General features: G+C 39.5%; 2 protein-coding genes across 3 annotated transcripts in view; one reads left to right on the forward strand and one right to left on the reverse strand.

Annotated features, from left to right (window-relative positions):
- Positions 1-2,823: 2,823 nt before the first annotated feature.
- On the forward strand, positions 2,824-8,593 carry mrps18b (mitochondrial ribosomal protein S18B). Its single transcript, XM_017437450.3, has 7 exons — positions 2,824-2,976; positions 4,147-4,318; positions 5,343-5,440; positions 5,533-5,601; positions 6,331-6,397; positions 6,478-6,537; positions 8,328-8,593. The coding sequence occupies exons 1-7, from the start codon at positions 2,839-2,841 to the stop codon at positions 8,525-8,527; spliced, it is 804 nt and encodes a 267-aa protein (XP_017292939.3). The 5' UTR covers positions 2,824-2,838; the 3' UTR covers positions 8,528-8,593.
- Positions 8,592-14,241, reverse strand: part of abcf1 (ATP-binding cassette, sub-family F (GCN20), member 1) — a 27,938-nt gene continuing 22,288 nt past the window's right edge. For both annotated transcript variants that reach the window (XM_017437448.3, XM_017437447.3), the window contains exons 20-26: positions 13,767-13,841; positions 12,943-13,013; positions 12,822-12,854; positions 10,381-10,549; positions 10,235-10,299; positions 10,075-10,147; positions 8,592-8,946 (exon numbers count right to left, since the gene is read on the reverse strand). In XM_017437448.3, coding sequence (XP_017292937.1) covers positions 8,780-8,946; positions 10,075-10,147; positions 10,235-10,299; positions 10,381-10,549; positions 12,822-12,854; positions 12,943-13,013; positions 13,767-13,841 — 653 coding nt within the window. In that variant the 3' untranslated portion in view covers positions 8,592-8,779. The remainder of the gene's footprint in view (positions 8,947-10,074; positions 10,148-10,234; positions 10,300-10,380; positions 10,550-12,821; positions 12,855-12,942; positions 13,014-13,766; positions 13,842-14,241) is intronic.

Below are 14,241 nucleotides of genomic sequence, written 5' to 3' on the forward strand. Positions count from 1 at the left end.
TTTTGATGTTCTATTAAATTTAATTTATCTTCTTCTGATATATTTTCAGGAGATTTGAGGTAATAGGATGTGATTTTGCTAACAATTTCTTCTTCTTCAGCTCTTCTTAATTTGGAAACTTGTCTTCCATAATTTCTTAAAAATTTGCCAATTTCAAATTTGAGAAGTTCCCAGTTGTTGCTAAAAGAGTCTTCAGTTTTCGCTCTGCTCCAATAAAGTAGAATTAATTTATTAATATGTGCTTTAACCAAGTCATGTTTCAGTAATGAGTTATTTAGTTTCCAGTGTACACTTCGGTATAATGTGTTGTCAGAAGAGCAGATTTGAATGTTAATGTAAATGGCTCTATGATCAGTGAGAGGGGAGGCAAGAACATTAACAATAGCATTTTCTTTACTAATAAATCTGGAAACAAGCCAGAAATCTATCCGAGATTGTCTAGAACCTGTCTTATTGCTCCATGTGAAAATTCTGTCATTTGGGGATTTTTCTCTCCATATATCTATAATATTAAATTTCCCCATAAAGTTTTTTAAAGTGTTACTGTGAGAGGATTGTTGATTTGGAGGCCACCTGTCGATCGTATTATCTAATGCTATGTTGAAGTCCCCACCAATTAAAATCTTTGAATCTGGGTATTTGGATCTTGTCTTCTAACGATTCGAGTAGATTATTGTTATTGGTTATATTATTATAGCCATATATGTTAACAATAATAAAGATAGTATCAAGGCATTTAACCACTGAGCAGATATAATGACCTAGTGCATCGCAATCCGTGTGCAAAGTAGATCCAGGAAAATTATTTTTAAGTGTGGTGACTCCTGCGGAGCGTTCAGAACCGTGAGATAACCATATATCATTTCCCCATTGGGATTTCCAAAAGTTACTATCAGAAGGTGTAGAATGACTCTCCTGAAAAAAACAGAAATCTGTTTTAAGTTGTTTAGCAAATAAAAATAATGCTTTGCGTTTACCTGTTTGTCTTAGACCCCTGGCATTGAGGGATAGAAATGAAATGGACAAAGTTGCTGGGATTAAACTTTTAAAGATAAAGTTGTGTCTAAAGAAAACGAGAACCGATAACCGCACTTAAAAGTAATAAGGCAGTAAGTAACCTAACTAGTCAGTGAGCTATGATCAAATTAAGGAAAATTAGCACTTCACTATCTACTAAGGTATAAACATAAATACCTAGGTGCATATATGAACAAAATAAGTCTGTATAATAACAATAATTATTAACTAAAAGCCCACGTGAAATAAAGTAAAGAACAATCGTTGAAGATAAAGTGCATACTAAACTTAACTTATAGATGAGTAGGTGGCTAAAGTAGATCTATGATTCGGTCGAGTGAGGAGGAGGAAAAACTTCCCTTCCGCCGATAAAGCCACGACCTCCGACGAAGAATGCAAGTTTACCATCTTTGCGGGCTTTGTTAACCAAAGGCCATAGTTTGTTGCGCCTGTCTCTGTCGTCCTTGGATAGATCCTCAGTGAATCTCAGTTGGTTGTCTCTCAGGTATGAAGAACTCTTGGCTGCCTTCCATGTTGCATCCCTAAGGATTCTGGAGGTGAACTGAATGATGATCCCTCTAGGTTTGGTGTTTCCTGTACGTTTGGCTCCCAGACGGTGTACGGTGTCAATGGCATCAGGTAACTTGTGTTTGTGCTCAGGTAGAACAACCTGGCAGACTTCTATCACAGCTTTCCGCACGTCTTCATTTTCTGTTTCTACCACTCCTTGTAGTTTAAGATTCCATCTCCTGGAATATCTTTCCAGCTCAGCAAGCCTCTGTTGGTAGTTGTCCAGCCGAACTTCGTCTTTAGATACCCTTTTTTCCAGGGTATTCACATTCTCTTTAACTTCTTTCACTTCAGCGCAGATGAAGTCAATAGTCTTTTTGAGACCCTCAATCTTCAGCGTGTTATCCTTCACCATGCTTTCTAGGTTGTCGGAGCGGTTATTTATCAGTGCAGATAAACTGGATATTATCTCATTAGCAGCCGAGGGTTCCGGGTTGCTACGCTCATACATCACCTTCTTCGTTGCTGGTGATTTCAAAGGAATGACAGGTAATGCAGGAAAATCTTCAATAGCCTCCTCATTCAGTGATAGGGTTATTGGAGTAGCTGCGTAGTTATGGCAGTTGTCAAATAATACGTTGCAAGTTGTAGCGTTAGCATTATTAGCCACATTAGCTTCTTTAGCCTCGTTGTTCGCTTCGGATGAAGGCCTGGACCTGGGTATTTCTAGTCCTCTTTTCGCACCTTTTTGGATTGGCATTTTGCTTTGTTATGTTCTTACTGTTGTATCTGATAACTTGAGAAGAAATGATAGTGCTAGCGTTCAGAAAGTCAGGGTATTACCGTTTTTTTTTATAAAATCTTGTGCGGATCTCGGTAAAGGACGTCTACTCATTCCGCCATCTTGGGGGCTCGTCCTGGCGTGTTCTACCTACATACCAAGTTTTAAATCTCTACGATGTACGGTTTGTCCTATCTCACGTTAGGGGGCGCTGTGGAGCAGTTTTGCCACGCCCATTTTTGATTCCATTAAAATCGTGTTATTTCTCGTGGGGGACAACTTTCGGTGAAATTTGGTGACTTTTGGAATATGTTTAGACCTCCAAATTAGCGTTTTAAGAATGCAAAGAATCGTAATAATAATAATAATAATAATAACAAGAAACATAGCAGATCCAATAGGCCTTCGCAGCGCTGTCGCTGCTCGGGCCTAATAATAATAAGAAACATAGCAGATCCAATAGGCCTTCGCAGCGCTGTCGCTGCTCGGGCCTAATAAATGTGTTTTTAATTTTAAGACTTGACGTCGACATGGTTGCGAACCGCATGAACTTTACCCTTTCACCTATGACTCCATTTCGCCACAAAATGGCTGCCTCCGTGCATGCGTTTTCCAAGGTGTTTTGCCGTGTATTGCCTTCATTTTCACGTCAGTTTCGTCAGTATCAGGTATTCTATTTTAATTTGCGGTGAAGACGGAAACTCGTTTAAAAGTGACAGCTTTGAAATAAAATTTTAAGTCTTAGAGTTAGAATTTGACGCTGGACGCCACCTTCCACAGTGGCGTAGCAGCTAACTTTTAGCTAATGTTAGCCGTAGCCAGTCATCTAGGACATGGTAAATACTGGATAACTTTTGTTTTTTAACACTTTTTTTTAACGTAGCCAGTCGTACTCGTTGGGGCTACACGCGGTTCTTTGGTCCCTCTGTAGTGGCTCTTTATAGCTTTAACCAAAACAAATTTTACAAGGAGCGAACCAATTTGCAGTAGCAGTTTGTTAACCTGTTAGCTTCCTGAAATACGCCAGAAAATTAGACATTTTGGTACATTTGACGCAAGTTGCTGAGGGAAAGAAAAAGATGCAGTTTTGCTCACATATCACTGATTACTATATTACAACTCGTTTAAATAAGGCCATTTGTCATTCACTGGAGGGAACATAAATCAAATATCCAATAAACAGACCTATTTTTTGTTATGTGCTTTATTATTTCAAACGGGTACACTTTTATATATCATCAAAAGTTCTGCTCGTTTTTTTCGTCTCCTTCATTGTTTTAACAATTTGAAATATAGGCAGTTTGGGCCAAAAATGCCTCCTATAATCCTTCTGTATTGCCGTCGTACATCATTTCTGGAGACTGCTAATGCTGAGAAATAGAACTGGCTTGTAGAGATACAACATGCCTCATTCTGAAAACCTGCACCAAAATTACTCAGGATATCATGTTTCAGGTCAAACATGTCATTCATTTGGAACATTTTACCTTCTGAAAGACCAATTAAATGACATTCATGGTTCACAAGGTCAAAAATAGTGTGTGATCCCCAATATTCGGAGGGCCATATCTTGAAAACTCTTAAAACGTAAGCCCATAAATGTGCATGTGTTCATTATGCATATAAATGTACCTTTAAAATATTTTTCAAAAGAATATTAGTTGGTCACCCAGGGACCCTTTGGTTGGGTTTATATGGAATGACCTTTTTGTGTCAGATGAAAATGACAAATGCAAAACCTCTCCTCACTGATACTAAGAACAGCTGATAGTACAGGACACTTTTAAGAAATGGCATGTTTTAAATGTGCTTTTTTTTTTTTTCTCCTTTTCTTTCAGTCTTGTCTACAGAAGCTGCCTTTGAAGCCGTCGTGTCCGGCGCCCGTTCTGTTTGTGCAGTCAAATCAGTTTTTCTGCAGCAAAGCGTCTCTGCAGAACGACACAGCTGCTAAACCAGAGGAGGTCCTCTCCCGTTACAAAGACAAACCCTGGGATTACCTGAAGAGCGAAGGTAGTTAAGGACTTAAAGCCGCATGTTGCCCGCTGCCTTTCATGCCTGAGCTTTAAACTCAAACCCTCTTATGCTAAGAAATGACAGAGTTGTAGCCGTTTTGGTCAAACCCTGTAAATGAATGACACAGACATGCACAGCCTCATGCGATATTGCTAGATTTTGCATGATCTGTTGGCGCTTGGGGTGTGTGTTGACTATGACTCCCAGCTACTACCATAAATTAGTGTAACAGCTATAGTTGTGTTAGTTAGGGTCAGTGAGTTTATGTACAACCAGTCACTATGTTCTGAAAGTTTCATTGAATCTGTGCAGTGGTTTGTGATATTTAGCTGACAAACACGGTGTTGACATCAAAGTTAATACCAAAAAATTAAGGATTGATGTCACGCAACATGTAGGCCTCAGGGTAAACGTTGTGTATGACTCGCAGCTACTACCACACCTTTTTAGCAAGTTTTAGCTCAGTATCTGTAAACAGGGTTTCTGTAAGTTTCAGTCAGTTAACTTTTAAAGACCATTATGATTCAAATTCAAAATCTAAAAAATTTCTTTCAAAGTTACAAATTTTCTTGACTTTCATTCAAATTCAATCCAAATTATTTAAAAAAAACACCACCAACAAAAAACAGTTTTAGGACTAGAATAACAGGATTCTTTCACAAGGAAAGGCTGCATGTCCATCAGTAAAGTCCTGACAGGACTGCTGCATGTTTTCTTACAGAGTAATAACATCTGAAATCCTCGGATAGAACTGCAACACAAGGAATGAAGGAGTGTTCACAGTGCTGTAAAAAAAAAAAGTTCATGGAAGAGAAGCAACAAATGAACAAACACATACATTTAAGACATATCTAATTGTATTAAGACCTAAATTGGAGACTTAATGAAGTTTTAAGACCCCACAGAAACCTTGGTAAAACTAACAGAGTTATAGCCATTTTTCTCTTTGCCAAGGCTGCTTAGATGTGGCGGCCACCTTGAATGTTTGGACTTTACACTGTGTTTTCCTCTCTTTCGACAGAGTATATTGAAAAGTATGGAAGCCAGCCGGTGTGGACGGGCTACAGGAGAAACCACAAAGGAGGCATTCCACCACAGAAGACGCGTCAGACTTGCATTGTAACGTTTCTGTTATTCCACCAAAAAGCTGCTTATATTGGCTCTGTGTTTATCATTTGTCGTTTCAAATAACCACAACCATGTTTCCACAGAGAGGAGACAAGATATGTGGGAACCCTTGTCCAATCTGTCGGGATCCTAACATTATTGTCCACCACCAGGTAGGTCTTTCCCACACACGACTCGCCAAAGATTTTTCACATCAGATTTGAAGTCAGTATATGTAAAATTGACAAAGTTGCGGCCATTTTTGTGTATTTTTAAGGTCAGTTTGTTGAAGCAACCGTCTAGAATCCAAAAAGTTGTAGATGTTTATCCAACAATTAGTTTCATTAAGATCAGTCCAGTGGTTCGTGAGATATTTTGGGAAGACTCAGGCAGACACATCGCCTTCACCTTTAGGTGGCAGACTATAAATATTTCATGTCTGTTATTGAAGCACGAAACCAAGTGTTAAATCTATTTTTTCAGCTGCAGTCACTGATGTTCCTTCATTTTCTTTAGAATACACAAGATTGACTCAGTCCATTTTCTGTCATTTAAAATGTTAACCCAAACTGAGAGCTGATCGGATTTCCAGCATCCGTTACCATGGTGATAGACCCAGATAAAAAGTGAACCAGCTTTACGATGCTGAAAGCTCCAAACTGAGCCTGTCGTTTTCTTGCCTTTGGATTATCCTTGTCATTCTGTTGGCCTGGTGAAAAGTTAGCATGACGACTCTGCGTACAAAACAACTAAAGCAGGGACTTTTCTCATACGAATTATTAATTGGAGATATGGATTTGTACACAACTGGGATGGAACAACTTCGACTCAATGGGTTGTGGGACATGAAGTGAAGGGACAGGTGTGCTGACAAATGCTAACCCTGGTGTCTTCTCTTGCAGAATGTTATGCTGCTGCAGCAGTTTATCTGTCCCCACACTGGGGTGGTCCATGATTCCACTCGAACGGGTAAGCCACCAAGTCACCTGCTCATGCAGTCGTCCATTTGATTACCAGGCTACATGTTTTATGGTGTCTCCTTTTCCCAGGTGTGTGTATAAAACAGCAGAAAAAGCTCAACAAGGCCATCCAAACAGCAAGAGATCAGGGTAAAGTTGGAAGCTTCTTTGAAATTCTGTTTTAGATAGCTTTACATCCATTCTTTACTTTTTCAGATTTCCTTCAATTATTGCACTTCTGGTATGATGCAGCCTGATGGTATAATTGGTTATTTTTTCCATTAATCTACACTCAGTAACTTTTATAATGACAAAGGAAAAACAGTATTTTATACAAATTTGTAAATTTAATAAGAAAAAAACTAAAACATCACATTTAGTCTTCAGACTCTTTGCCACAACTCCTCAGCTCAGGTTCCTCTCATTTCTCCTGACTTTGCTGAGATGTTTCTACACCCTGAGGGAGATTAAACTGATTGGACACACCGCTCTACAGAAGATCTCCCAGCTGACAATCAGAGGAAATAAAACTAAAGCATGAGGTCAAAGGAACTGTCTGCAGAGCTCAGAGACAGGATTGTTGCAGGACACAGATCTGGAGAACATTTCTGAAGGTTCCTCTGAGCTCAGTGGGCTCCGTGGTTCTCAAATAAAAGATGTTTAGTGTAACCAGGACTCTTCCATGAGCTGGTCGCCCAGAACACTGAGCCACCGAGAACCTGATGGTCTGACTGAGCCTCAGAGATCCTGTGTGGAGACGGGACAAAGTTCCTGAAGGACAACCAGAACTGCAGGTCTCCACTGATCTGGGCTTTATGGCTGACAGGTTAAACATGAGCCTCTCCTCAAAGCAAAACTGAAAGCTACTTAAAAGGTTTCAGGTTGTGAGAACAAGATTCTCTGGTCTGATGAAACCAAGACTGAACTGTTAAAAGGAAACCAGACATCAGTCCCCACCTGCCCAACACCATCCCTACAGTAAAGCATGGTGGTGGCAGCATCATCCTGTGGGGCATTTTCAGCAGCAGGGCCTGGGAGACCGGTCGGGGATAAGAAAATGTTGATTGGAGCAAAATACAGAGATATCCTCAAATGAAAACCTGGACTGAAAGTTCACCTTCCAACATGTCAGTGACACAAAGCACAGAGAAGAAACACAGGAGAGGCATGGGGCCAATTCTGTCAATGTCCCAGAGTGGACCAGACAGAGCTTGACTTCAACCCTTTCTTGAAAATGGCTCCACTGACGATCCACTGAGCTAGAGAGGAATGGCAGAAACTCCAACAATCCAAGTCGAAGCTTGTCACATCAAAGCTAAAAGACTCGAGGCTGAAACTGCTCTGAATACTTGAAGCAGGGGTGTCCAACCCTGGTCCTCAGGGCCACCATCCTGCATGTTTTCCTTGTTTCTCTGCTCCAACACCTGATTTGAATCAATGGCTGATTAACAGGCTTCTGCAGAACATGAAGAGGTGATTTAACCACTGAATCAGGTGTGTTGGAGCAGAGAAACAAGGAAAACATGCAGGATAGTGGCATTCGAGGACCTGGGTTGCAGACCCCTGACTTAAAGGAATGTAATATTTCACACTTTTCTTTTAAAAAAAAATACAATATTAGAAAATTAGACTTTTAATTTGACGTTATAGGGAACTGAGTGTACATATAATAATTTAAAAGATTACAGCATCAGGCTGCAATATAACAAAATTGAGAAAAGTGAAGGGGTCTGAATACTTTTATATTAAGAGGTAATTACATTTACTTTGAGTATTTTTTCTGGTAAATTAGTGTATAGTATAGTCATTGACCTAAAACTGTTAGACTTGTAGGACGTGCTAACAGGCACTTTCACCTCCAATGAAAAGTGACTTGATAAAGTATTAAAGAGATTTGAAACTTTTTTGGATAAAATAACCAACACAGCATCTCCTTTCAGGTTTAATTCCTTTTCAGATTCCTCACGTGAACTTTTCAGGAGAGGATTATTCCAATACTCATGATGCTGTAGGACCCACACCACCTCCACCGTCCTTAACCTCAGGTGAAACCTGGTATCCGTGGTACGGGGAAATCACACCCGATGACAATCAGGTGGCTAAAGTCAAGAAGACATACAAGGCTTATTTAAAATGTTAGGATCCAGAAACAATCTCTGTACACGTAGTAACAAAAATGCAAAAATAAACATGATGGAAAAAAGGATGTTTGAAGAATATTTATTGTTAAGCTTTGGCAGATCCTTTTATCTCGGTACTTTTAAAGAACACGATGCTTGATTAAGTTTCCAGTAGAAAAGAACTCATCAGAAGTACTTTGCTCTGAATCTTCCTGTTCCACCTGCCAGTTCGTATGAGGTTGCAGGTGGCGTTTGCTTTCCGTCGCAGCCGATCAGGGGTTCACCTTGTTGATCATAGTCTCGCCGAGGGCCTCCAGCACTTCCCGCTTGTAGTCATCGAAGTCTCCGTCAATCTGGTTCACCGAGCACTCCTCTACTACCCACAGCTGGCACTGAGTCTCCGTGATGAGCCGTGCATCGTGACTCACGATTATCACAGCTGTTCGAACAGATTCAGGTTTAGGAATGGGATCAGTCTCACATAGAAACAGGTCAGGCTTAAGGTATAAGTCTATTAGGGGTGAAACGGTTCACAAAATTCACAATTTGATGAACTGCAGGTTACTGTTTTTAAATTGTGACAACACTAGAAATACCATTCAATAGTTAGTTTTACTGAGTGACAATTCATGTAGACATTAAAAATTTAGAGAATGAAGCAGTTCGACGTTAGGCACATCATTGTAAACAGTCTGTTAAAACTGAGGAGGATTTTTCTATAGTAAATTAAAAAACACTGCTTTTTTATTTTTTTATTTAGTAAAAAGATTTGCCTTTCTCAAACACCTGTATTAAACAGGTTTGAGTTTAAAGTTGTCTGAGGTGTTGATGACGTTTTGTCAGGGTGCCATCTAGCATGCAGACTTCACAAATAAAACCTCTTTGAGGAAAGGCCAAACCAGTTCCACATAACGAAGGTGGAGTTATTTTTTTAGAAACCAACTCTTCGGTGCTGCCTGCAGTTCGCTCTGATTGGTTGATCGCCCGAGTGGGCCTTAAGGGAACTCGCAGGTCGTGGCTGTACACTTTGCAGCCTGGGTGATAAAGCGGCCAGCTTGATGGGTGGAGTTTGTACTTTATTTGTGTGACTGATAAATAAACCCAAACTGTGTCAATCCCAATAGGTGATTTTTGATATTTTTATGTCTCTATTGCATTAGATTTTTCATAAACTGTTCCATCCCTAGCTTTAATCCTTAGATTTCTCTAAGTTTGTGTAACCTTTTGATAAAAAAGGGAGCTCGTAAATGACTATTATACTTCCACGTGTTTCGTCTTAAATTTAATACTGAATTTTACGGTTTAGTTAATTAAAACCTACATGCAAAAGGGGAATAAGATGATTTTTACGAACATACACATGTTCTATAGTGATACTATTTCTATCAGACAAGTCTTGGTCTAGATGAGATTTGTGGAACCAGACCTGAATAATGAAAGTGTGATTGTTATGGTTTTAATTACCTATTGACAACTGCAACACCTCCCTGCTCCTGACAACTCTGTCTAGTGAAAATACTCCCAAAAGAAACTTATTTACAAAAGAATTTAGACTGTGTGTCCTCACCTCCTTTGTAATCATTGATGGCCTCTGATAAGGCATCTATTGATTCAATGTCCAAATTGTTTGTGGGCTCATCCTGAGAAGAAGAAGAGCACACCAATTATTTTTTTAATATTATAATCTTCCAACACGAAAGGAGCATGTGGAGCAGAGCTGTTCTTACCAAGATAAGGACGTCTGGCTGACGGCAGGCCAACTCTGCGAACACAACTCTGGCCTTCTGACCACCTGGCAGAAATTAAACAGATGCCATTAAATGATGTCTTCTTCAAGACGAGTTTGAAATACATCAGAAGTTCGTGCTCGTACCAGAGAGTTTGGAAATCTGAATGGTGTGAGCGTGACTCTCGAGGCCAAAACGGCCCAGACACTTCCTGCTATCCTGGTAGGGAAGGTTAAAGTTCCTCATCAGATACTCTGTGGGCGTTTCCTCCATGTTCAACTGGTCTGCATACTGCTGATTGAAGAACCCCACTTTCTGTTGAAAGAACACACCCAAGTCAAAACTGCTGCAGCAACATGAAGAGTGACAGTAGTTATCCTGAGCTGTTGGGTTAAACCCTAGAAATGAAAGAGGGTAGACTTTCTTTTTACTGTGTATATGTAGGCTGTACAAGGTGCTTTTTTGTTTCAGGCTCGACTGCCAAGATATTTTCTTACCGTTGTTTCAAAGTAGTCTAGTTAGTGGACTGATGTGTGAATTTTTTTCCCCTCTGGTCAGTAAATGAGATCTGTTTGCTCCAGATGTGAGCAGCCATCATTAAAGCTGGGACTTCTGACTGAATCGACTAGTCAGTTTCACATCTGATGCTGTCATTGGCTACATAAAACAACACGTGTGACGTCACAATCAGAGAATACAGCACCTCGCCAAATCAGAAACCACGGTTGAGGTCAGAGGTACAGAAACGGTTAGGAGTCCGGGTTGCAGCCTTTAAGGCAGGATCTCACTGAGCTGCGATGCTGGCAACGAGTTGGTGAACAGCATTCGTGAGGGAAACTCCAGAATGTCTTAGAGGGGTTCTCAATGTCCTCACAGTCTTGTTGTTTGAACTAGAGCTGCACAATATATCAACATCGCAAAATTTGAGTACAGTATCAGTATCTCAAAGGACTGCAATTAATCAAAGGCCATTATTTTACAAGTTTTCATGTTCTGCAGACTAATATATTTGGTCAATCTAAAGGGCTCTCACTGGCCTTGATGACAGAAGAGAAAGTGAGTGAGGAGAATGTGGAGTTAATCCAATTGATGTTGTCATCACATTAATAAACAATAATATTGCACATTGAAAGTTTTTCTAATATCCAGGTAGAATTTTAAACAACAACAAACAAATGTTTCTTTCAAAATAGTCACACAGTCATCTCTAACCTTTCTTGATTTTGGTATTTTGTTGTGGGTGTTTCTAACCCGTCTCAAGCTTTATTTTGATACCTGCAGTGTCTCCTCTGACAGAAACATGTCCACGACTAAAAACCATGCCAACGATAAATAATAATAACTGAAAAGTTGGTACACATCTGTCTTCGTTTCAAACGTGTACTGTAGTAGATCAAACCATAAATGTTGGTGTGCCTGCCGAGGTGAGGTGGGTACGACAAAATAATGTGCATGGCCAAGAATACATTTTTTGCAAGCTGTGCACACAAGCATGAGCTGTGATTTTCAAAAGTTGGCCGACAAAAACATAACCTCACGGCTTGGTCAGAATTCAGTGAGACTGCAACTGAAATTTTAAGCATTTTCTCGCAGTACTGATTCAAGTTTGAGCTGCCGGCTAGTCCAACAATCAGTGAGGCACTACCTTTGTGTCTGCAAAGACCGACCTCTTCCAAGTCATCAAGAAGGCTATGTTGGAATATGAAGTAAACCGAGAACAAATTCTGGGACTCTAGGTACACAAGGCGCCTTGTGACACAGGATTCACGCCATAACACTAGAAAACATCACAAGTTGTGGTCTCCCTCCCAGACAGGTTAAATCAATTTAATGGTAGGTTTGTGGCTTAAAATAATTCACCAGGGGCTGTGGCTTTTAGAAAGAAGGCTCCCTGCACATTAATGTCACCTCTGTGGAGAGGGTCCCCCACACAAAACTCTTAGGAGTCCACACCTGTGAGGGTTTCTCCTGGACTCTCAACACCACACTGCTGGCCAAAAGCTCAGCAGAGGACACACTTCCTCAAGAGTCTGACCCGCGCATCACATCCTGGTATGGCAGCTGCAGTGTGAACACACTCCTTAGAGTCCATTTTAAAGAATTGGGAAAGATTCCCCTCACTCTGTCCACACAGTGTTTAACTTGCAGACGTCTGGAAGACAATACTGTTCCAGTGTTTTAAGAACAAACGATGTACAACGGCTTCATTCCCCAGGCGATAAGGCTGCTGAATGTCCAGTAGCACCCCGCTGGACAAAAGCATCATAGTTTTGTATCATCACATAGTTTAATATATTTATTTTGTCTTTTTATATGACTGTATTTTAATATGTCAGAACACTGTCACCACAAATTGTATTAACTGTTGTCTAGTCTTGGCTACAAATAAGATAGAAAGTGTGTTTGCATTTTCATAAGGATTTAAATATACTGATGTCATGAAGACTGGGCAAAAAACCCCCCCCAAAAGAATCATAAAGAAAGAAACAAAATCTGCACAATATTTTTCTCAAACAGATGATTAACGTGTCCTTAGATTAAAAATTTGTACGCAAATAATCAAATATTATAATCAAATGTTACTCACCAGTCGATGATTCTTCCTCATCTCACCCTTAATCTGAATAAATAAATACATAAAGCTTCAGTTAAATCAGCAGTGTATATAATATATGTTTGAGCATATAAGTGCAAATTGTTTGTCTTACAGGATTTAATTTTCCAGTCAGCAGCAGCAGCAGAGTACTCTTCCCAACACCATTTGGCCCAACGATACAAACTAAAAGAATAAATGAGAGAGGAAAAGTCTTTCACCAACACTTAAAGAGTATAAACCAGTAACAGAGGAAGCTTGGAAGAGAAACTCATTTTGGGGCACCATATTGTGCCAAAACATCGACAATGGGTTTTTTTGGATCAATGTTTGTGAGGTGGTAATTTTCTTGTAATCACCAACTTTTAAACACTTTTGCAATACAAGTCTTTAAAGGCTGAGCATCCCTGGAAGGAATGCATATAGCCTGAAAAACAAAGCTCATCTATTGTTGAGAGATGCCAGTTATAGTTGCTTGGGAAGGTGTGTCAAGCGATGTGTGTGAATAACTCTCAGCTACTACCACAACAAATTTTAACTCAATATCTGTAAAACTGGCTGAGTTACAGACATTTATGTGTTGGCTAAGGTTGATCACCTGTTGTGGCCATCTTGAACTGAGTTGACGACATTTTAATCTACAGATGTACACCCAATGATTCCATTAAAATCCTTCTAGTGGTTCATGAGCTATTTTGCTAACAGATTTTAGTACATCTGTGAAAATGATTGAATTATAGATATTTAAGTGTTTTCTAAGGTCAAGTTGGCTGCAGTGGCCGTCTTAAATGGCGTTGGCTCCAAAAGTTAATTAGTTGTACATCCAGCGATAGTTTCCTGAAGGTTTTCCCACCCAGTGGTTCATCAAATATTTTGGTGACGAGCAAAAACATTATCACCATCAAAATCAAAAGTTGAATCTAGAGGTTTTATACTCACTCCTGGAATCCATGTCAATGCCGAAGTCCACATTTTTGAAAAGAGGCTTCTGACCTTCATAGCCGAAGTCAACACCTATGTAGGACAGAAAATCTCAGCTATACAGTTTGAACACCAAGAGACAAGACATGGAGACATTATTAAACACATTGAGATAAACTGATGACTTATTTCTTTTCATTCTTGGTGATGTTCGGCAGATTTTAGAGACAAAACCTTTATGAACATATGTATAAATTCAGGTTTATATATAATTAAACAAAATTGGAGAAACTATCAATAAAATCTTAAACATTGACGGGAAAAAAAAGATGGGGTACAGGTTGGATCCTTAATATCCACACTTAATTTCAAAAGGTATTTTATATATATATATATATATATATATATATATATATATAAAAAAATATAAACTTGACTAAAGCCTCCTCTAAACAGCTGTGGTCAGATGTCAGATGTTTCTAATCACTCATCC

This window comes from Kryptolebias marmoratus, linkage group LG5 (assembly GCF_001649575.2).
Source record: "Kryptolebias marmoratus isolate JLee-2015 linkage group LG5, ASM164957v2, whole genome shotgun sequence".
Classification (NCBI taxonomy): Eukaryota; Metazoa; Chordata; class Actinopteri; order Cyprinodontiformes; family Rivulidae; genus Kryptolebias; species Kryptolebias marmoratus.